Source organism: Podarcis tiliguerta (genome assembly GCF_965153285.1).
Source record: "Podarcis tiliguerta genome assembly, chromosome: 2".
NCBI lineage: Eukaryota > Metazoa > Chordata > Lepidosauria > Squamata > Lacertidae > Podarcis > Podarcis tiliguerta.
This window is the reverse complement of record NC_139535.1, coordinates 91626585-91650560: the sequence shown is the minus strand read 5'-3', so window position 1 is coordinate 91650560 and position 23976 is coordinate 91626585. Positions and strand designations below refer to the sequence as shown.

The 23976-nt window shown below is 47.7% G+C and overlaps 1 protein-coding gene across 2 annotated transcripts; it reads right to left on the bottom strand.

Moving 5' to 3' along the window:
- Positions 1 to 8273: 8273 nt before the first annotated feature.
- Positions 8274 to 22848, bottom strand: PCYT2 (phosphate cytidylyltransferase 2, ethanolamine). 2 transcript variants are annotated; one of them, XM_083430211.1, is made up of 13 exons: positions 22628 to 22848; positions 17780 to 17868; positions 17125 to 17286; positions 16559 to 16625; positions 16097 to 16181; positions 14941 to 14985; positions 13703 to 13841; positions 12573 to 12655; positions 12369 to 12446; positions 12089 to 12154; positions 11507 to 11572; positions 11071 to 11159; positions 8274 to 9478 (listed from the first exon to the last, which is right to left on the bottom strand). In XM_083430211.1, the coding sequence occupies exons 1-13, from the start codon at positions 22708 to 22710 to the stop codon at positions 9355 to 9357; spliced, it is 1176 nt and encodes a 391-aa protein (XP_083286337.1). In that variant the 5' UTR covers positions 22711 to 22848; the 3' UTR covers positions 8274 to 9354. The 2 variants fall into 2 exon arrangements, with proteins under 2 accessions (XP_083286337.1, XP_083286338.1); XM_083430212.1 differs by lacking the exon at positions 22628 to 22848 and adding an exon at positions 21835 to 22049.
- Between the last annotated feature and the right edge of the window lie 1128 nt (positions 22849 to 23976).

Genomic DNA, 23976 nt, shown 5'->3' with positions numbered 1-23976 from the left:
GTATGGGTGCTACACAGGAAAATCCAGCACAGTGGTACCTCTGGTTGCGAAAGGGATCCATTCTGGAGGCCTGTTCGCAACATGAAAAGCCCGCAACCTGAAGTGCTGTATCTGTGGGAATGTAAACGGCGTTTCCGTGTGCTGCTCTGGTTCGCCAGAAGCGGGATAGTCATGCTGGCCACATGACCCGGAAGCTGTACGCCGGCTCCCTCGGCCAATAAAGCGAGATGAGCACCGCAACCCCAGAATCGGTCACGACTGGACCTAATGGTCAGGGGTCCCTTTACCTTTTTATGTTACCATATGAGGTCTGGGTGGAGAGCTGATCTGTGTGTGTGTGTGTGTGTGTGTGTGTAACACACACACATACACACAGAAAGAATATCAGAGTTCAGTGTGTGTTTGTTTGTTTGTTTACTTATTTATTTCATAAAGTTTATATACCTGATGTTTGTGGGGGGAAACTGAAAGCTAATTGCACGACCGATGCACATCCCACATGGTATTCAGAAATCAATGGGTTTTATCCTAGAACTAGCCTGCTCTCTGGATTCAACTCGTTCAATAATATATTGGAAAATTGTCCATCCCATATCTTGACTGCTCCTGTTCTCTCAGTGATTGTGTAATTAAAAAGTCCTTCAGGTTCTGGTGGTCCCTTCATCCATCTCTGCAAGTACTGGTCCAATGTAATCATGCTGCAATGTTGGGGGCAGGTTTTGGTTTTTTTAAGGGTGACTGCAGGCAGTCACACTGACACTTCAATTCCCTCAATAATATCCTATACTGAACACCTTACCCCATATCTTATCTGATAAGCATTTGCTGTTACTGTACAAGGTGAGACACCCCCATTTCATGAATATAAGTTGAAAAGAAGATCACAGCATATATAAGCATAAGCTAAGGTGACCACAGTGTATAGTGGACGCGGGTGGTACTGTGGTCTAAACCACTGGGCCTCTTGGGCTTGTCGAGCAGAAGGTTGGCGGTTTGAGCTCCCATTGCTCTGTCCCAACTTCTGCCAACCCAGCAGTTTGAAAGTATGCCAGTGCAAGTAAATAAGTAGGCACCGCTGTGGTGGAAAGGTAAACAGTGTTTCCATGCGCTTTGGTTTCCATTACGGTGTTCCGTCGCGCCAGAAGCGGTTTGGTCATGCTGGCCACATCATCCAGAAAGCTGTCTGTGAACAAATGCCAGCTCCTCTAGATGCTAGATCCTGCCTGAGATCCTGTACCTGTCCTTGCCTGGTTTCCTGCCTTGTGTCCTGCCTTGGCCCTGTCAGACTGACTCCTAGCAGAACATTCGGATTCTGGACCGGTCCTGGACTGCGTTTCATGGGTTACCCCCAGGCCCAGCACACAGAGGTCCTTTACCTACCTTTTTACATCCACATAAGCTGAGAGGAACACCACAATAAACTAGTCTCAGTTGCTATGTTCTGCCTCCATCCATCTTGGGAGACAATGCAGTTGTCCCACTTTGGGATAAGGACAGGAGTGCAAACATACTGGGAATGTGGCCTTGGGAGTACTATGAAAAAATGATCCTTTCTCTGCTTCCCCCCCAAAAAAAAACCCCCATTCCCTCCCTTTTTTCTGTTTTCAGTTTAATCTTGGAAATATCCAATAACTTTGCTGTAAACTTTCCCACTCCCCAAACTTCTTGGCCCCAGGGGACGTTTTCCCCCCCACGATTCCAAAAGCACAGCCATCTCAGACAGGCAGTGCCAGTTGCCCACCTACACATGGATTGGGTTCCTCTGTCTCCTTTAGGCTGCTCCATCATCCCACCAGTTAGCAGTTAATTCCACTGACATTTATTGACATTTGGAAGGTTGGGCGGAGTGGGGGGGGGAACCCTGGCTCTGTGGAGGCTGCCAGACACAGCACGCACCCTGCGGTAGCAATAACAAGCTAGCTCTACGCATCCTCCCATTTCCATACTAATCACCTCCCCAACCCCAAACCACCTGCACGCCCAGACAGCAGCCCCAGGCCCTGGAAAGAGCCAGTGCCAAGGAGCATTCGCTTCCACTTGTGCTGTAGAGCAGCAGGCAGGACAAGAAGTGCTCAGAGAATTCCACTGGCGACACTCAAGGCCGAAAGAGTGATGCAGAGCCCCACATGGAGCCCAGTAACAAAGGGGTTGGTGCTGAATACATAGAAACACTCTGTGACACTGTGCTCACTCTGGTGCTAGAGAGGGGATATCTTTTTGTGGGCTTCTTTTCTATAGTTCAGGAATGTGCCCCCACCCCCCATCTTTCTTTGACCATTGGCTGTGTCTAACAGAATCTAGAGATTCTCCATCCCTGCATTAGATCCCCTCCATAAAAGACAAGTGAAGTTCAGGGAGCATAAAGACCATGGAAAGTACCCCGAAATTCCTAATTTTGAGGACAAGCTCCCTCCTTGTTCTGGTTCTCAGGTGCAGCTATCACTCCACAGCTCTTAAACGGCCACTGGGTTAAGCAATTTACACAGCACTGGGTGCACTTGTGTGAATTATCCAAGTCAATCATCATCCCATTTACTGCAAAGCTATAATTGCATCTGTACTGCCTTCCATTGACTCTGTGATGGCTTCAGATGAGAGTAGAAAATCCAAATGATGAGTCAAGTTAGAAAGCAACAAGCAGTGCCTTATCAAATGACCTTGCAGACCCTTTGATATCAGAATGGGAGCCATGAGCTTCACACACTAACACTTTCCACACCAATTGGGAGAGGGAGGGAACAGAGACACGACTGCAGCTCTGGTTTCAGAGTACCAGGTGAGGTGGCACTCTCAAATAAAGCAGCAGCAGTAGTTGCCTGAGAGGAGAGAAGGACTCCTTCCCAACCACTGAGTTTCTCCCCAAAAAGAACAAAGCCAGAGTGCTAACAATTTGGAAGAGAGAAAGTAGCTGTCAATTCCGCCCTATCAAAAGCATTCAGTATGTAATTTGGGGTGGGAAACCTGTGGGACTCCAACTCCCATCAGTCCCAGCCAGCATGGTCAGTGGTCTGGGCTGATGGGGATTGTGGTTCATTCCAGCAACATCTGGAGGGTCCTATCCCTGAACTGTAAGAGGCAAGCAGCCCTCTCAAGTGCTTGGTGGACAAGAGGATGAGGTGTCAGATATGTTCCTTTGTAGATAGACCCCTTCCGGCACTAAGGGTGCTGTCACAAGCAGGCTGAGTATATTGACTTCCTCTAAAGGTAAAAAGGGTAGTGGACCCATGGACAGTTAAGTCCAGTCAAAGGCAACTATGGGGTTGCGGTGCTTATCTCTCTTTCAGACCAAGGGAACCGGCGTTTGTCCACAGACAGCTTTCCAGGTCATGTGGCCAGCATGACTATACCGCTTCTGGCACAATGGAACACCGTGACAGAAACCAGAGTGCACCGAAATGCCGTTTACCTTCCTGCCACAGCGGTGCCTATTTATCTACAGTGGTACCTCGGGTTACCTACGCTTCAGGTTACAGACGCTTCAGGTTACAGACTCCGCTAACCCAGAAATAGTACCTCAGGTTAAGAACTTTGCTTCAGGTTGAGAACAGAAATCGTACTCCGGCGGCACGGCAGCAGCAGGAGGCCCCATTAGCTAAAGTGGTGCTTCAGGTTAAGAACAGTTTCAGGTTAAGAACGGATCTCCGGAACGAATTAAGTACGTAACCAGAGATACCACTGTACTTGCACTGGTTTGCTTTTGAACTGCTAGGTTGGCAGAAGCTGGGACGGAGCAACGGGAGTTCACTCAGTCGCAGGGATTCGATCTGTCGACCTTTTGATCAGCAAGCCCAAGAGGCTCAGTGGTTTAGCCACAGCACCACCTGCGTCCCCATAGTCACCGTAACCATCCAGGGGTCCTTTACCTTTTACCTTGACTTCCTCTAAGACAGAGTCGCTCAGATAACACCAGTCCCAACTGAATTAATCAAACTAAATGTGAGAAGGAGGACAGAAGGCCCCTTTTGCAGTAGAAACTATTCTAAGGAACATTGTACTCAGAAGACAGCAGCTGTACCACAGCTAACAGAAACTTCCACAAGACATTTTCTCCAAGGAGCTCAGCTCTCTTCTCCTTCTCATCTTATATAACTTCCACTGTATTTGACACAAATGCATCCTTTGAATCTTGTGTTCCCACAGACACACAAAGTTAGGTACACCCAGAATAATGGAAGGGGTGAGGGAAAAGAACCCTCACAAACCAGCTACCAACAAAGCACTAATGGAGAGATGACCATAGATCAAAATCACATGAGTGGTTATTGAAGAGCACTTGCTCTCTCACCATCACTTGTACTAACCCCTCCAGCTACTGTTTTGTCACTGGGGTACTTCTAGATTCTTCCTGTGACATAAAATCAATTTCTTTGTAGCAGCGTTCTTCAAGCCCAAGCCTTGCTGGCTCCTGAAAGATACCAGACGATAAATAAAATACCCAACAGAGCAGTCAGAAATAAGATTTCACATTTAGTTCTAGCAACCAGGGCCAGAGCTCCATGGTGGAGTGTCTTCTTTGCATGCAGAAGGTACCAGTTGCTATCCTTGGTGTCCCCAGTACAAAGACTCCTGCCTGAAACTCGTCTATAAAGCCACAACCAATCAGTATGGACAATACTGAGCCAGGCTTACCAATGGCCTCATTCAATATAAGGCATCTCCCTATGTAATGTATTGAAATACCTTTTCCAAGAATTTGACAATGTGCCATTGTCATAACATATAATTTGTCACACAATGTGCTTTATATTAACAGGCATTGGTGTGCAGCACATCTATTACAGTGGTAGGCACCTTGGTTGTCGAACTTAATCCGTTCTGGGAGTCCGTTTGACTCCAGGAGTGGTTCAAAAATCAAGGCACGGCTTCCGATTGGCTGCAGGAGCTTCCTGCACTCAACTGGAAGCCGTGGAAGCCGTGTTGGACGTTCAGCTTCCAAAAAAGTTGGCAAACCAAAACATGCACTTCCAGGTTTGCTGCATTCAGGAGCCAAAATGCCAGAGTACCAAGGCATTTGACAACCAAGGTATGACTGTATAGCAAGTATCCCATACTGTCAAAATGTTTTGGACTACAACTCCCATCAGCCACAGCCAACACAGCCATGCTGATTGGTTGCTGAGAGCTGTAGCCCAAAGTATCTGGAGGACATGAGGTTGGGGAAGGCTGATGTATGTTATTGTGCGGGCAAAGCTTTCATTCCCATTATAGTCTAACACAGTGCATGAGGCAGTGGAAGACAGGCGTGCCTGGCGTGCTCTGGTCCGTGGGGTCACGGAGAGTTGGATACGACTAAACAACAACAACAACTCTGTGTTAAACTTTACTGTTTACTGATTCTAAAAACTGGCCACTAGAACAGAATACTGGACTAGAAAGTGGACCATTGGGTTAATGTAGGCAGTGGCATTGGAAGAATCTTCAGTCCTTCAGATGTTATTAGGCTCCAACTCGCATCAGCCCCATCCAGCCTGGCCGATGGCCCTGCTGTAGTCCAGGAGCATGTGGAGAGCTCCAGGCTCCCCACTCCTGGTTTAATGGAACAAGATTGCTCCTAAAAGTGAGCGAGCAATGACTGCCAGGTCCCAGAGCTTTTATTGAGAGAGGCAACAGTAAACAGCCTCCATTTGAAATTCATGAACCTTCCCCATAATCTAACTCCAAGTTCGTTACCATCTCCCATTCCCCAAGGGGGAAACAACCCATCAGCAAATGCCAGCACAGAAAGGCAGGGACCCACAGGCACTTTAAGAGCAGGGAAAATGTAAAATGCAAAAGGGTTTGTGATCAGAAAGAACAATAAGGTGTTGTGAGTAACTCCAGCTCCGCCAGGCACTGCTCATTGCATTTGATTGAGTAGACCTGAAGTTTGAGATTCAGGCTGCGAAGCAGCAGGGAAGGCAAAAATTAAATAAGTCTGACATTTTTAATAACAATTTTCAAACAGTTGGAAGCCAGCGGCACCTTCTTCCTATGGAAATGCACAGCCCGCGGTAGATTTGCCACTTTGGGCTGAGCTGTTTGCATTTAATGACAAATCCTTTCCAAATCTCGCACTCTGCAGAAGCGGCCGGGCCCAGAGGAGTTTCAAGTTTCAGAGAAATTAATTCAAAAATGGTAACAAGGCGAAGATTAAAAACAAACATGAGATGCTCAGAAGGAGAGGAGTTTCAGGGCATGAATGCCACTTTGTTAAGGTTCCAGCGAGAGGTGGGAAGGGGCACAGAGCTCAGTCAACGGCCCATAGGCAGGCGGCACTTGGCTAGGAGAGGAGGAGAGGAGGTGCCCAGGCCACAGCAGCCCCTCTTGGCCAGGTGGGCAGTCAGAGTGTGGCAAAGGAGATTGAAGCCCGGAAGTGCTGTGAAACTATGCCGTGCTCCCCAAAGACAATCTTCCTCGCCAAATATTACATGTTTGGTGGCAGGGTCTTGAATCTGCCAGCCACTCTCTGCAGAAAACACAACATTATTATTATTACATCTCTTAGGATGAACACAACAATTTCCTCTCCCCACAACCCCACTACTGGTCTCCTTTCCACCTACTGATCCTTCAAGGCCACTTCCCACCACTTCTTCCGTAGGAAACAAAAGCTACCCCTAGAAATCAATGGGCCAAGTGTCATTAACAGCAGAGCCAAGGAAGCTAACAGAGGGAATTCCATTTTCTAATGGAAGCCTTGTCCAAATGAGAACAAAAAAGGGAACGCAAATTTTGGCCAAAAATAAAAAAATAAAGGTTTAATGTTGTTGTTTAGTCACTTGTTCAGACTCTTTGTGACCCCATGGACCAGAGCACGCCAGGCACTCCTGTCTTCCACTGCCTCCCGCAGTTTGGTCAAACTCATGTTGGTAGCTTCGAGAACACTGCCCAACCATCTCGTCCTCTGTCATTCCCTTCTCCTTGTGCCCTCAATCTTTCCCAGCATCAGGGTCTTTTCCAGGAAGTCTTCTCTTCTCATGAGGTGGCTGTCTATGTTTGTCATTGCTTTTCTCCCAAGAAGCAGGTTTAATAAGGGATACTAAAAAAAGAATTTGAGGAGCACATTGCTTAGACCATAAAGGCCAACGATAAAGACAGTCAACTAAAATCTTTAAATACGTTAGCAACAGGAGACTGGCTAGGGAGGCGGTTGGACCTTTGTATGCCAAGGGAGTCAAAGGTAGGGTAAAGGAGGTTAAGGAGATTGCAGAGAAGCTGAACGACTTATTTGCATTTGGCTTCACAGCAGACTGGGCCTGCCTGCTCATGAGGCACAGTGAGGCAGCTACCTCAGGGTGCCAGGCTCCTGGGGCAGGGCTGCCACTGCACACCCAGTGCACATTGCCACAGGGCGGTGGGCTCCTGCCACTTGCTGCTGCAGAAACCACCTGCTGCTTGCTGCTGCTGCTGCCAGGTGCTCATTGCTTCATCCTGCTCTTCCCTTGCTGTGCCCATGCCACCCCACTGCTGCGGCCTACCCACTGCTGTGCCCTCCTCCTAGGGAAGCCCTGATGGACTGGCAGTCGGGGTGTGTGGGCTGTGGTGTGTGTGGCCATGGATTGGTTGTGGCAGGGGGGTGCAGCTACAGCAGAGGGGGATCAAGCATCCAGGAGTGGCGTGTGTCTGTCCGTGGTGAGTGGCAGGGACAAGCTAGTGAGTGCCTAGTGGCAACTAGAAGCAGGAGGGGGGCACAGGGGGAGTGGGAAGGAAGAAGCAAAGTGGCAAAATGTCACAGGAAGGGCCTTGCAGCAGAAGATAAAGAGCAGATCCCTATGCCTAAACTGACTTTCATTGGAAAGGGAGTCCAAGGAACTGAGGGAAATAGTGGTTATAAGAGATTATGTTTTAGGCTTTATAAACAAAATGAAAAATAACAAATTGCCAGGTGGTGCGACTGTATGTGTATGTCATGTTGCCGCTCCTCCCATCTTCAGACGTGAATTTCCCACTTAAAGAGTACAGAAGTTTCTGGGAAATGTAACACAAGGCGCGGTCCCATACCCACCAACATTTCTCTGATGAAAATAGGGATGTCCCATTCCATAATGTTAATTTTACTATTTATGCCCCACACACATTTTATTGGGTTGCCCCAGCACTCACAATGACCAACCACATGCGTCTCGGGAAGCCCAAAAGCAGGGCTAATAACAATAATATGGGGGCTATTGTTTTTTTGTTTGTTATTATGGTATGTATTTTGTACTTTTACATTGTAAACTGCCCTGTGATCTTCAGATGAAGGGTGGGATAGAAATTTAATAAATAAAATAAATTAATCACTGCCACAAAAGTAAGTCATCAACATTTTATTAATTTCCACTGCTGAAATTGTACAAGAGAGATAGAAAAGACACAGAGCCTGCCTGGACACGGAAGAGCCCCATGGTCACATGCGCGCGCCCCCCATGTGTTTCCCACTACGCATGAAAAGATGCCTCAGACAGTGATCTGCACCTAGATCTCACCACAAAGCATTCAACCTTAGCAGCACAAAGCATTTTAAATACAATACACAGTATACTGGGCTCAATGTATCTGATGTCTCCATCTCTCCGCACAAGAACCACAAGGCCCATATGGATGAGAATGAAGCCCTGGTTGTGAAGCAACGCAGTGGGGTTTTAGGATGGAGCTCCAAGCACATTCTGAAGATCTATGCGGTATTTGTGTTTGGTGGGAACATTGAGAATTGCAGTGCCACCAATCTCTTGCTTGGCCATAGGCCTAAACAAACATGTCTGAGTACAGAGTAGTGAGGGCCACTGTCTACCACCGGGGAACCCTGGGACGTGCCTAAGCTCCATCCACTGTTACAGCTTGGAAATATTTTGTAGGTACCAGATGCAAGGCAGTGTGTGCAAGCAGCAACAGGCCACTTAGAGAACCCTTTGCGCCCAAGCTAGGAAATGTAGTGGTCAGTCTGGCTTGGAGCCCAACGCCAGCAAGCACTGCTGTTGAGCAAATGCTCTGAGATCCTATTAATGCTGTAAGCAATGAGCCAGACCAGAAAGGACGGTTTTAAAGATTAAAAAATTGTCTCTGGCAGGCAGAAATCAGAGAGATGCTCCGAGATGCAGAGACTCAATAAGAAGTTGAGCAGAGATAACCCTGACTCCCCAAGCTCCAATATGTCAGGTGAAATCACACCATGTTGCAAACATTCATTGGAATTGAAACCTGCTATTGAGAGGGCAATGTTAAAATCTTCCCATGGGAGTGGGCCTGGGCTAACTAGATAGCAGCATCCGGGATCTTCCCCACACGCGGGAGAATTGTTACCACAGGCCTTCCTAAGGCTGGCAGCAGTATCCTCTCCTCCAGGAAAATATTGCTGCTCCAGGAGGGAAGGATTCTGCTACACCGTCCCCCATGCTAGCTCTCATGATCTTCCTGGCCTGCCTTCCCCAGGGCCCCTTCCTCCTCTCTTCTCTTCATGGCCTCCAGCACAGCCAATTCTTTCGCTTCTTTCTTTTGGTTCCGGGCTTCAAACTCCAACCTGCAACAATCGAGAAATCTGTATCAGCATGGAATATTTAAGTCCACTGTGCTCCTTCAATTGTAAGGACAATGATTTTATTATTTGTACCCCCACCCATCTGACTGGGTTGCCCCAGCCACACCGGGTGGCTTCCAACATGTAGAAAAACATAATAAAACACTGCACGTTAAAAAGCTCCCCTGTACAGGGCTGCCTTCAAATGTCTTCTAAATGTTAGATAGTTACTCATCTCTTCGACATCTGATGGGAGGGCGTTCCAGGTTGCCACCACCAAGAAGGCCCTCTGCCTGGCTCCCTGTAGCTTCACTTCTCACAGTGAGGGAACTGCCAGAAGGCCCTCAGTGCTGGATCTCTGTGTCCAGGCTGAACGATGGGGGTGGAGACGCTCCAAACAGCCGAGACAGAAAAAATACTACTCTGCTAAGCCACTCACTTCTGCTGCTTCAACACTGATCCCTCCTAGGAGAGGCTCTGGACAAGTAAACCATCTAAGGCAGCCATGTGCAAGACTCTAGTTGAGGACCCAATGGCTTCAGGGATTCAACATTCTTAAAGGTGCCCGGAAAAGCCTGTTCAGAGCTCGGGAACCATCATGGGAACAGACATAGTCTAACCACTATCAGAACTGTGTGGGCAAGGACAAAGGATTTGCTCATGCTTCTTCAAACGGCCCTGGCAGCAGCACCAGACAGAATCCAGTATCGCAACAGACTGCTTGGTACAAAAGCTCTCCCTTGCCAAGACAGTCCTTAAAATAGCAAATGCAGTGCTCCAGGTAACAATTAAGGGACGCGGGTGGCGCTGTGGGTAAAACCTCAGTGCCTAGGACTTGCTGATCGTAAGGTCGGCGGTTCAAATCCCCGCGGCGGGGTGAGCTCCCGTCGTTTGGTCCCAGCTCCTGCCCACCAAGCAGTTCGAAAGCACCCCTAAGTGCAAGTAGATAAATAGGGACCGCTTACTAGCGGGAAGGTAAACGGCGTTTCCGTGTGCGGCACTGGTGCTGGCTCGCCAGTTGCAGCTTCGTCACGCTGGCCACGTGACCCGGAAGTGTCTTTGGATGGCGCCGGCTCCTGGCCTCTTGAGCGAGATGAGCGCGCAACCCTAGAGTCGGTCATGACTGGCCCGTACGGGCAGGGATACCTTTACCTTTAGGTAACTATTATGCACACACCAATGGCTTACTCATACTTGCATAATAAATTCTGGTTGCCATATCTGTTTTCAAAGAATTCAGAATGTGCTAGTACTGTCAAAACTGACAGAGGGCACAGCAACTAGAATATCAGGCAGTGGATAGTTGTAGACTTGAAACTATGGGGAGGCAGCAACGGTGCAGAGCACAGAATCCTTGTTCCAAGGCCCACACTTCTTGTTGGTTTTGAACACTGAAATGAAACTGTTGAAATTTCATCTGCAGGGATGTTGGGGAAAAATTTAGCTATTTCCTCCTCTGTGAATTCCTGTTTAGTTTGTAATATAACTGGCATCATACGGAACTCCAAAATAAAAGACAGATAAGCAAGGAGTTACGGCACAGTAGAATCTAGGCCTTATTGTGCCAACGTGAATCAAAGTCAAGGTCAGCCAACCTGTTTTTAATTATTCTTTTCACTATCAGATCTGTTGTGAGATTGTTGCCACTGTCCACCAGCCGGAAGATATTACGCTTCTTGGGTTCCTGAAAATATGGGGAAGAGAGATGAGAGGACACAAGGCAATGGATCGTTAGAAGCATTCCAAAGAAGTTAGCAACGGGTATTTGCCAAAATAGTTTCTGAATGCCCAATATGCACCACAGCTGCAGGAAAAGCTGACAACTCAAGTGCATTCAAGGAAGGGACAGAACTGCACTTTCCCACAGCAAGGAGAGGCTTGCCACTTGGTCACACAAATGACAGGCCAAGCCTTATTGCCCAGTCACCCACATACTCATTTTTCAAAAACTCAATACTCTTGCCATGCACTGTGATTTGGGCAATAGATGGCATGTAATCGACACTAACCAGGAAGGAGTTTTCTGCTTACCTCATATGGATCTGACCCATTCTTGTCTGGTACCACCTCTGTCATTCCATGGCACACAAAGTCTACCTGCAGAGAAACAGCAATAGTCACTATCGCCTTCGCTCGCACGCTGCCCTACAGTATGATGTGGCTACCTGTGAAACTTCAGAAGCAAAGGGACATATCTCTCAAGCGCTTGTCTACCACAGGTACAGTATGAAGGGAGACAAGTGCCAGCAACTCACCCACAAAAATATAGGCAGTTACTTCCATGGCTGATCCAAAACATATTGGTACAATCATTAATATGTTCTCTTCCTCACAAGCATCCTGGTACTGCAGCCCACCCCTCATCAAATAGGGAACAATAGTCAGGCTGGGTACAGATGATAGCTTTTCAGAGCCAGAGGAGATGCTACAGAGTAATTGCTGCTAGCAATTCATGCATTCGTTCCCCTTTCCCCATGTGCCCCAGCATGTTCTCCGGCCAAATTAATTTACAGGTGTGTATAGATACTTCCTTTGTTCCCAAGAGCATACATTCCCCGCCCCAGTTAGTAGAAATCACACACACACACAATCAATCAATGGAACTATACTCACCTTAAAATGATCCAGCAGATCAGCAGTGATGGAATAGGGGGCTCCAATCACCACCTCAGAAACATACTAAGAGGAGGAGGGAGAGAGAGAAGAAAACAGTCACTCTGGATTCCCACATCTGCCAATGGCTGTTTCAGTTACTGAACTCTGTATATCAGGCACCTTCCAGGGACATTTTTAAGCTTACCAGGTGGCCTACTACAGCCAGATGTGCTCAGCTTTATCTGGTGCACTCTGACCATGTCCTAGTTGTAAGGGGAAGATTTCATCTAATACTCACCCTGCAGGCTAGAACACTGAGGGTTCGTTCATGCACATTCATGATTGGATAGTTCTTGCCTTTGTACAGATTCACCTCCTACGATTAAAATATGACAATCAGCACAAGTGGAAGTTTTGCATTCCCAACCCTCTCTCCCTCCCAGCTGAGATGAGAAGGAACGAATGACCAACCCTGCCTGGGCAGTGTGATGCTGATACCCACCTGGTCAAAATGTAGCCCCACAATTATATAAGGTCGCTTTGCTATCTGGTGCGCTTTCTCCAGGAAGTCCACATGACCAACATCTGGAGAGTGTATGTATTAAGGATAAAAGCCTGTGGCACAGAATGAGAAGTAGCGACTTTCTGTTTGCTTCTCATAGACTCTATGCTTCTTTTCCTGGTAGTCTCAGCAACCGCTGTGACAATCTGAGTTACTATGGTTTGGATGCACACAGACACTCAGCGCTGGAGCAACTGAGTAGCTGTGGAAGTGAACTTTACCGCATTGTTTACAGACTTCCAATACCCTATATCAGGGATCAAGCGCAAGGGAAACCAATTCTACAGTTGACATAAAAAATCTTGGCACAGCACTGATGGTTCGGCACTTGTGACAGGTGGCTGAGACCAGCAAATGAATCATGGATGCGTAGGTCTATCAAATGCAAAGTGAAGGCCGGGGGAAGGTGGGTTTCCTGTATGGGAGGGGGGAAACATGGAAAGCCCTGTTTAAGGCATGTCTGTACACATCCTTTATTGTTCATGTGCCTTTCCCTCAACCATTGCAGCGGCGGCAGCTAAAATGTAATAGACTGGGATGCATTGGAATGCGTGATACAGGATGAATCAGGCAGAGTTCAGCTTTTTCGAAGATGGTTGTTAGAGTTTATAACTCAAAGACTCCTGGGCTAGTTTGGCTATCACAGCAGAAAATTCTTAACACATATGGTTTTAAAGAGGAAGTGCAGAAGCCTATGTTTTGTGCTGACTGTATTTCTGGCACATCAGTAAGGAACCTGGGCTCAAAATACACTCTCTATTACAGTAGAAACTGTAGAAGGGGTGGCAGTGCCTTGCAGGGTCTGAGTCAGACAAGAACAACTATAGCTGACTTGTTCTCCTCAGAGTGGTACAATCCACAGAGTTCCATGGGAAGAGTGATTGATTGTTAAACCACTCTAGGAGGGGAATAGGGGTTTCTTAATAACTTTCAACAAAACAAAACAAAAGCAAAACACAGCAGGGCCATTTGAGACCTGGGGTACAGTAAGACCAAACCCAAGGTGTCAGGAACCCGTAATTTGCCTCACAGACACCTCCTTCCACCCGGGCCAAAAGGAAACAGGATACGAAAGAGGTCAAAAGCACCAGCCACGTAGATTATAGTATCTCCTGGTTGTGGCTCCTTGCCAGATGCAAACTGGATGATCTTCTGGGATGTCTGCAGGAACTGGGAAACTCCGGTCCAGGGGCTGTGACTTTTAGGGCACTGGAGAAAAGAGTACAACTTTAACACCTTGGCAGGCTTCAGCTGGGATGAGTTGTGAAAGAAGCAGACTGAAATGTCATTGAGAACACACTCCTAGCACAGGCATGCCACACAGTCAACACAACATCCCACCTTTATCAATAGGTGCTTGCAGACAGATGTTTACCGCCAGATCAATGCACGAAAGTGTTTGTCTTTTTTCAGTGTCCATGTGATATTGTGGACAAAATACCAGCCCATATTTTTACCCCATTTGATCTGGATTTCCCCTTTCTGGGAGAAATCCGGAAAGTAAAAAAGAAAACTTTGATGACTCATTTGAGATATCTCAACAACCTATTTGTAGAGTTTAGCTCCACCACGCGGCAGCAATAAGTACTGCTTCTACAGCTAGTTTAGTCAACCAATCTCATATACACACTTTACAATGCTGGTGCCAAAGCTCACATTCCTGAGGCCAGAAAAAAAAGCACAAAGTTTTTCCAAGACACAATAAGCTTCCACGTGACTCTACTGTATAACTTGGCAGATACTAAAGGTATTTCAGCTGGCCGAAATAGATATTCCATTGAAGTCCTGGTGAGACTAGAAATCAGCTACAAAAAACCCCAAACAATCTCCTTGATCACTGAGCTGATGTTCACACCAACAAGCTTATCTTTTCACAAGTAACTCTCAACAAAACAACAGGAAATAAAGTGGCATGAACAAGCAGATACTTTCTTGGCCATATTAACAGTTAATACCAGATGAAGCTGCATGTCTGCTACGATTGTCAGGATGCAAGCTGCAATTCATGTCTTTTAATCCTTCACTAGATTGGGAGATAAAACCACTACAGCTTGTCCCACCCATTCTCTCTGTGGCTTTTTCATCTTCATTTTACCCTGTTGTGAATAGCGTGTTGCGTATCTAGTAGTTACTTAACCATGACATTGTCCCAGATTCTGCCTGTTCCCATCACACCCTCCACTGTTGAAGTCAGGTCTGCTCAGGGTAAAACTGGGCAGGGAAAAGCCACTGTAAAAAATGCAAAACCACACAGCATGCAGGAATCACATCCCAGGTTTCATTTGCAGTCACTGGAAATGGTACTCACTTTCCCAAAGTTATCTGTGTGCTTCCGATAATCCATGTCTTCATCCTAAGAGAGAAAGCAAGCATGTCAATGAATTGTGGGGAAAATGCCTATACGACTTTCTAGTTAAGGAAGGAAACACAGGGTGCTAGGGATCAGAAATGGCAAGGGGGGGGGGAGTTTATTGCCCTCCAAAGGTTGCTGGACTCCAACTCCCATGAGCCCCATCCAGCAGGGCCAATGGTCAAGAGATGATGGGAATTATGGTCCAGCAACACCAGGACAGCCACAGGTTCTCCACCCTTGTGATAGGGCAGAGCTGCCATCACTCAAGTTTTCCCACCCTAAGTACATAAAAGGAGTCCTGCTGGCTGAGACCAAAGGCCCTTCTAGTACAGCGTCCGTTTTTCACAGTGGCCAGCCAGATACCTATGGGAAACCTGCAAGTGCAGCAGCCCTCTCCCCACCTGTGATTCCCAGCAATTGATATTTGGAAGCATGATGCCCCTCGACACTGGAGGTAGTACAAACATTCCACATCCATGTAAAGAAGACAATCTCTTGGTTCAAACTAAAACAGACACTTAATGGGACAGTGTTTGGTTTCCGTCTTCAGCCCACGCACATCAAGATGCAAAGTGAAACTCAAGATCAAATGCTTCAATTCCACAACCCCATGTATATCTTCAGGACAAGCCATCCTGCCCACAAGGCAAACGGCAACAATCTGACACCAACACACAAATATACATGTACACACTCCTGACCTGTGATGTCCTGTACCATTCCCCAGGCAACCCACCTCCTGAAAACCCTGCTCCCTAATCCCATCGCTGCCATCTGATGACCTACATGAACAGCTTCTGAATCCCTTTCTTCCCTCCTTGCCAGTCCATCAACACAGTACACGTGGTCTAAACACTAAGAGTGATAATTCTGTGCAGATTGCAAAGGCCACTTCATCAAACATATGCTTTTTCTCTTTGCTTTTGGCACCTACTGCCTCAAAGGCTTCTGCCAAACAGCTTCTAGTCCTGGCGCACGCAAGCAGCAGAGCTTGCTACAATCTGTCCAGGAAGCAATCTCAGATCAGAAAGCCCGGATTGCCTTGGTAAGTCAATGTAGCCAAGAAGCCCCGTTCCCCACCTCAAACTCTCAAACTCTTTCATTGACTCACAATGTTGCTGTGGTGAGCCTTGGTCATGAGCAGCATGCGGCCAACCAGATCTGTGGTGGATACTCCCTGAGTGCGCTTACATTCCCTGCAATAAGACAAGCTCAGAGTGAGACAGGGGCCCCTGGCAATGGCTACTCACCATGTTCACACTACGCTCACATTCACATCTCCTTCCTGCCCCAAGATTATCCCTGAAGCACACCACATTTATATGGGGACAAGGGAACGGCATCAAGAAGCCTAATGTAATACTGACACTGAAGCTAAATGGGGTCAGGCACGGCCAGCATTTCTGCAGGAAGCCATCTGGGAATTGACATGTACACATTTCAAACTGTATGGAAGGAAAGCAAGCTATAAACGCAATGAATAAAATTAACTGATCCGCTCGGCAATGTTTCGCTATTCTGATACGGGGACGGATTTTGAGCAGGGCAACAACAGTCCTAAGCAGGGCGTCACCTGTATCTCCCAGCATTCTTTACTTCCTCATAGGTGTCCTTGCCATCCACAGTAAGTGTGATATCATCTGTGAAGGGAAGAGGGGGAAACAGATCATTGTTGGCAAATGAGAGAAGCTGCCTAGGAAGACTAATCGGCGAAAGCCTAAAACCACACACCACAGTTAGGTTATGGTGAACTTGTGTATATGAGCAGGCCTGCCTTCTCTAAAGCTGGGGGAAGATTTAGTCCGCTGCCCTTCCCAGACTAGATGAGAAAGAGCACTGTGGATCAAACAGAATCCTTTGGGAACACGGATGTAGTAATTTTAGATAACTTGAGTGTTGTTCTGCAGACGGTATTGGTTTCTGTTTTATTTCTGTTCCCAACAGCATCCTACTGTTTTTTGGAGAACACCTCTATGGCTTTGGTCTATGGTGTGGAATGGATAAAGTCCAGGATAGTGAATGAGCTTGAGATTTACTGGCAAAGACAGAAAACCATTTATTTTAGCCTGAGAGCCACAGTTAGATGCAACTGGGCCGATCATTCACAGATAACCAGCTAGAAGAGTATCAGGTACTCACTCCCATGTACACAGAAGTCACAGTTGTATTTATCCAGCGTTTCCAATGTTGTGACATAAGGAGCTCCTGGTACAATCTCGTCCACCCACTTGATGGCCTTCACCATTTTGTATCTCTCCTCTTGAGTGAAGACAGGGGGTCCTTTGTGCTTGGAGATCTCCTCTGAGATTTAAGACAGAGAGAGAGAGAGAGAGAGAAGTTTGTTAATACCAGGTCTGCGTGCGTTCAACAGGTCCATACGTTTCCTAAGCAAACTGGCATCTCGCATCCTAAAGAGTTCCTAGTCCTAATCAGTTCAGAATAAACTTTGGAAAAATATGGGCAGTAGAAGGTGAAGTCTCAAAAGGCTAGACATGGCTTTAAGTGGACAGAAAAGCAGTAATTCATCCCTCTCCTCTCTCGCAATACACCTCTGACTACTGGATGCTGGAGAAAATCAACACTACTGTCATGCTTAGGCTGTGAGCATCTCAGTGGCATCAGGCTAGCAACCCCCAGATTGTGGACTGTGAAATCATGCAGATGGTAGGGGGAGAATCTAGCCATATTGTTACATATTCTGACTGAAAGGAATTTGCTGCTCACAATTTCACTTTCTGGGTTTCTTTCCAGGGGTGCTTCTGTAACAAGGAGAAAAGTGGGCCAATTTCCTTACCATCTGTGTGGACTCCTACGATCAGATAATCACCCATCGCACGAGCTTGCCGCAGCTGGTTGGAGTGCCCATAATGCACCATATCATAGCTACAAAAAAGAATAGAAAAGACAAAGGGGCTTTTGTGAAGAACTTGCCCTGGTACTGACTGTTATCACAAGACTCTCCTCTTGTAACGCTCATAGTACACCAGTCAATGCATCATTTCAGCCAGCTATACTACTAATATCAGTTACTGATGATGGAAAGGTGCTCACAAGCAGCAAACATTTTTAGTCCTAGTAACATTTATGCTCTTCTGTTAAACATAGATCTGCTCATATCTCTGCATCTCATTTTTGCTCATTGTTACATCATCTGCACTGAGAGACCCATTGTATTGCTTGATGAATGGAAAACCACAAATGTGCATGATTAAATTATTCATCCTGAAGACAACCACAAGTGGAAAATCCCAACTTGATTTTAATATTGCAGGAATCTCCAATCTGGACAGATAACTGGCAATAAGGTGAAGGGTTTGCCTGCCTTCAGTTACCATTTTCAATAGAGAGGGAGGCCTGTGAGGGCCGCGATGGTCACACATGTTTTGCTAAAATGACACAGGAAAGCATCCATAGACCACTTTTGCTTATAACTTGGAGAAATACTCATGGTAAAATCAAAGGTGTAATGAGAGCAAAATTATGCTAATATGGGTTACACTTAATGAAAAAGACAGCAAAGCCTGAGGAGAGCATGAATTCTTCAGGTTTAATCTAACTCTGGTCCAGAAGGTAGCAACTACATAATTAGACTAAAGGCAAGCAGTTACTAATAGGGCTCTTAGTTATGATTTTGCAATTTCGAATGTGTCTTGGTGCCAGCAGTCCCAGGGGTTATCTTCCAGAAGCCACATGGCTTCAAACCTAGTTACCATGACAGCACCTGGAAGGGTTCCAGGTGCCATTTGCCCCCTTCCTTGGTAACCCTCATTGGAGTCATGGAGGTAATTGATACAAGCAGCTTCTACGCTTCAGAACACACCAAGAGAAGTGATCGCATGCAAGATGTTGGACTCATTGAGCCCCACAGCTCCAAAGAATTTCCTGGTAACATAAACCCTTTGCTCAGTCACTGGAAATATTGCTGGGACCTTCCCTTAAGGTCCTAGGCTTACTCCATTTCAATAAGGACATGCTGTTCCTCCATGGAATTCCTTCTCAAGGCTTATCGTACTATTAAAATATTAGACTGCTGTAATACCAGATAATATCTATTGCTAACAAGGCAATTGAGACTCTTAATGAAAACTGACCTTGCCTGCTCTCACATGGAATGCACCCTCCCACTCAGATTATGCAGGGAATTTTAGTCCCACTTCTTAAAGCAGAATGCTATGAGCAAACTGCAAACCAGATGGCAAGGAATCTTGCATTAATTATGACTGCATACACAAATATTTCTGAATGCTGGAGTAAGCACAGAAAGCACAGTAAACTATTTGTTAATCAATCTCTCCCCAAGAGTTTGATCCCTCCTCCCTCCTCAACCACCCCCAAATGTAGTTTCTGCCCATTGCATCTAAACTCCCTGGTGCTGCTTAGCTCCACTATATTGGCTCTCTACTCCAGTTCCTCTCCTGAACCCCGAAAGGAGAGTGAAACCCCTCTGTTTTCCGCTGAAAACACCCTCAGCACAGAAAGTTAAACCCAAAGGCTTCTACTCATTTCTCATCTTTCTTGACCTGTCACCTTTGATGCATTTAATTACTTTCTATTATTTGACTTCCTTTGTGACTGTCCTCCAGTGATTCTCCTACCTGTCTAAACAATCTTTGAATGTTTCTGTGAGTAGAACCTTTCCTTCTCTCCCTTGAAGATATGTTTTTGAGCCTCTACTATTCTTTCTACACACTGTCCCCAGGTGACCTCATTCAATCTCATGAATTCACTATCACCTATACACTAAGAGGACGTCCAGCTATTTCTCTCTACCTCAGAACTTCCTTCCATCAAACACTCATCTGCCCGTCTTATATTTCTTCTTGGAGGGTTGACCTAACTTACTTTACACAGTTGCTGAGAGGGAGAAAAAGTGGGATGGCTGCTGTGTGGACGGAGGGGTAGCTAATGACACAGAAGACAGAATCAGAATTCAAAATGACCCTAACAGATCAGAGAACTGGGCGTGGGCTAACAAAATAAATTTTAATAGGGACAAATGCAAGGTTCTGCACTTAGGAGGAAGAACCAGATGTACAAATATAAGATGGGGGACATCTGGCTTACTAGCAGTACATGTGAAAAAGACCTAGGGGTCTTGGTGGACCACAAGTTTAACATGAATCAACAGTGTGATGCAGCAGCAAAAAAAAGCCTATTCTAGGTTGCATTAACAGACGTATGGTGTCTAGATCAAGGAAAGTAATAGTACCACTCTGTTCTGCCTTGGTCAGACCACACCTGGAATACTGTGTTCAATTCTGGACACCACAACTTAAGAAGGATGTTGACAACATGTGCAGTGGAGGGCAACCAAGATTATCGAAGGGTCTGGAAACTAGGCCTTACAAGGAGCACTTGAAGGAGCTCAGTATGTTTAGCCTGGAAAAGAGGAGACTGAGAGGAGATATGATAGCCATATTCAAATATCTTAAGGGCTTTCACATGAAAGATGGAGCAAGCTTGTTTTCTCCTGCTCTGGAGGGTAGGACTCGAACCAATGGCTTCAAGTTACATGAAAGGAGATTCCGACTTAACATTCAGAAAAACTTTCTGACAGTAAGAGCTGTTCGGCAGTGGAACAGACTCCCACAAGAGGTGGTGGACTCTCCTTCCTTGGAGGTTTTTAAGCAGAGGTTGGATGGCCATCTATCATGGATGCTTTAGCTGGGATTCCTGCATTGCAGGGGGTTGGACTAGATGACCCTTGGGTCCCTTCCAACTCTAAGAGTCTAAGATTCTGTGATTCTATAATAGAGAACCTACATCTAAGCAGTATACAAAAATAGTATAACAGACAGATCCTACCCATGGTTTAGGACATGGGTGGCGCTGTGTGTTAAACCACAGAGCCTAGACTTGCCGATCAGAAGGTCGGTGGTTCGAATCCCCGCGATGGGGTGAGCTCCCGTTGCTCGGTCCCTGCTCCTGCCAACCGAGCAGTTCGAAAGCATGTCAAAGTGCAAGTAGATAAATAGGTACCGCTCCAGCGGGAAGGTAAACAGCGTTTCCTGCGTTGCTCTGGTTCGCCAGAAGTGGCTTAGTCATGCTGGCCACATGACCCGGAAGCTGTATGCCGGTTCCCTCGGCCAATAAAGCGAGATGAGCGCTGCAACCCCAGAGTCGGTCACGACTGGACCTAATGGTCAGGGGTCCCTTTACCTTTCCCATGGTTTAGAAGCTAATAGACAGACGGGGGGGGGGGGGTGACAGTAAGGAAAGGGAGAGGCAAACAGGTAGCACTTTATAAATTGCTCCAGAACCCTCCCTGCAGACCAAGTTGGGGAAACAAGGATAACAGGGGAGATACTGAACTCAAAAGTTAATGCACTTGACTTCCCACACCAGGTGGTGACCAAAGGAGGCAATAAGAAGGGTGGGCTATTTGGCATATCAAAACTTTGTAGAGAGCAGTGTGACTTTGTATCATTTCCTGCTGAGGTGACGTTTATGCCAGTTACAATCTCCTGGCCCATTTACAATCACGGTGAACAGGCCCAGGGGGAAATTGAGGCCCAATAAACCCAACCCATGACTATAAGGTACAATTTAGGCCATAGGGTAGTCAAAAGATAGCTATGAGCAAACATCATTTTGCAGCCATGAACCGTACACACCTCTCAGAACGAGGGGAATTCAGGGCACAGGATAATCCAAAAGCACGTCTCAACGTGGAAATTTATGTTTACAACCGTATTCAAGCTCCAAAGTCCCTGCTACGTAACCCCGAGACGAGAACATCCAGTCCCTTCAATGGGATAAGTTTAGTAGGGCCATAGGAACCAGCCAGCTTCGGGATCGAGCCAATCAGGAGCGATGGCGCCACCCACAGAAGCTTCGCTACCCACTTACCAGCGGGATCGCAGCCAAGAGCCGAGGCTCTGCGATTGGCGCTCTCCAACCGCGAGCGCTCAGCTGATGCGAATTGGCCCGCCGATCTCTTCCACCCACATTCAGAGCAACCCGTTGCAAACCCTGCGCTAGCAGCGGGTACCGTAGAGAGAGAAGCCCTGTCGAAACGCAGAGAAGGGGGAGCCGAAGAGTGTCCGAAGAGGAAAGCAAACAAGAAGGTTGGAGCCTGCCCTGTTAACGGGCAGCAGCTTCGGTTCCAGGCGAGCATGATGCAGGAAGCGCTCCCTCCACGTGCATGCGGCACACACACACGACACACACAACGCGCGTTCTCCCCGTGAGCGGACGCGCGACGCGATTCGGCGGCTCCTCTACCCGGAAGCAAGCCTGCCCGCCCCACCGAGCTTATGGGCTCCCTCCTCTGAGCGCGCAGGACAGCAGCAGCCTCCTGCTCTGGATCCCGAGCTGCACGCGTCCCCCGGAGGAGCTTTGGCAGCGGCGCACAGACAGCGCCACCCGAGGGGGCACCTGCCGTGGAAAAGCCCCACGGCGGGTAACAGGAGCGCCGCCGTCGCGGACGCGAGCGCAGCCCAGCCGAAAGCAGCGCGGACGGGCGTTGCTATGGGGACAAGGGGCAGCCGCTTCGGGGCGGCGGCAACCACGGCAAAGCGAGCGGTTGCCATAGAAATACCCGGGGAAGCGTCTCTGCTGCTGGCGCTGCAGGTGGGCCCCGTCCCGTCCCCCTCGGAAACGGGCTTGGCTGCCTCCCCCGCCCCCCCACCCAAGCGCTCACCATCCGTCGCACCACACGCGCACGGGCCGGTTGGCGCCTTTGCCAGAAGGGGAGGAGGCCCCGGCAGCTCCGTTCCGCAGCATCTCCGGCCAGCGAGTGCCGGGCTCTTGGGCGGCTGGCCTGACCCCGGCGCTGTCACTCGCTGGGACCTCCCTCGTCACGTGGTCAGGGAGGAGCCGCAGCTGTCGAGCGCGCAGCCATCTTCGGTGGCCGTCACCTGACCAACAGGCGTCGCGCGCGTCGCCCCGCCCCCTTCACAGGAACCCTCTACTGAGGGGGGACCGGGCGCCCCGTTCTCTCGGTCCTTCAGCGCTGCACCATCTCCCTTGCGCCGGACGCTCACCGGCCTTCCTCCGCTGCTGGACACATTTGAGCTCTTTTCCACGCCAGATGTAAGCCTTTGCATCATAATAAGCAAGGTGGCGCCTGTTCCCTACCCCAGGACCCTCAAATGCTGTACAGGGGTACCTCAGGTTAAGAACTTAATTAGTTCTGGAGGTCCGTTCTTAACCTGAAACTGTTCTTAACCTGAAGCACCACTTTAGCGAATGGGGCCTCCTGCTGTCGCAGCGCCATTTCTGTTATCATCCTGAGGCAAAGTTCTTAACCTGAGGTAATATTTATCGGTTCACAGAGTCTGTAACCTGAAGCATATGTAACCTGAAGCGTATGTAACCCTAGGTACCACTGTACATGATATTTTGTAGGACTGCCTTGCTGAAGGGAGACCAAAGCCCTTGTGATTCTGTTTCCCCTGGCACTCACCTGTATAAGTCTGAGATACACTTATACACACTGGGGTTGACACCTTTGTTCTGGCAAAATACAGAACGGTGGGGCGGGTGCAATTTCCACCTCGCATCTGTTGCTTGAGTGATTTCAAAACAATCCATTACAATCAATTGCAGCCTAACAGGTTAGTCCCTCTGAAATCTGTCAAACACACACACACACACGAATTTGTAAATCTGTCTTTGCTTTGCTACCCAGGGCTTAAATACACGACCTTTCGCACACATGCATTTGGAGAGGATCCCTAACTTGGCAGAGAAAAAAAGCGCTGAGGAAAAACAGGACAAGCTGTCTCCTGTATTGAATGCAGGACGTAGCATTTTACACTGAAATAGAGGGCGATCCTGTATTATACAGGACGGGTGGCAACCCTACCCTCAAGACCACTTGCAACAATCTGGCACCGTTGTACTGCACAGCTTCTGAAAATGTAACCCTTGCTGTTACAGACCCATGTTTAGATAAAACATGCACACCCAAATGTGGTAGTTATCTGCATTGCTGACACCAACACAAGTGTGGGACTACAAGCTGTGTGCTACAAAAACCACAGCCAC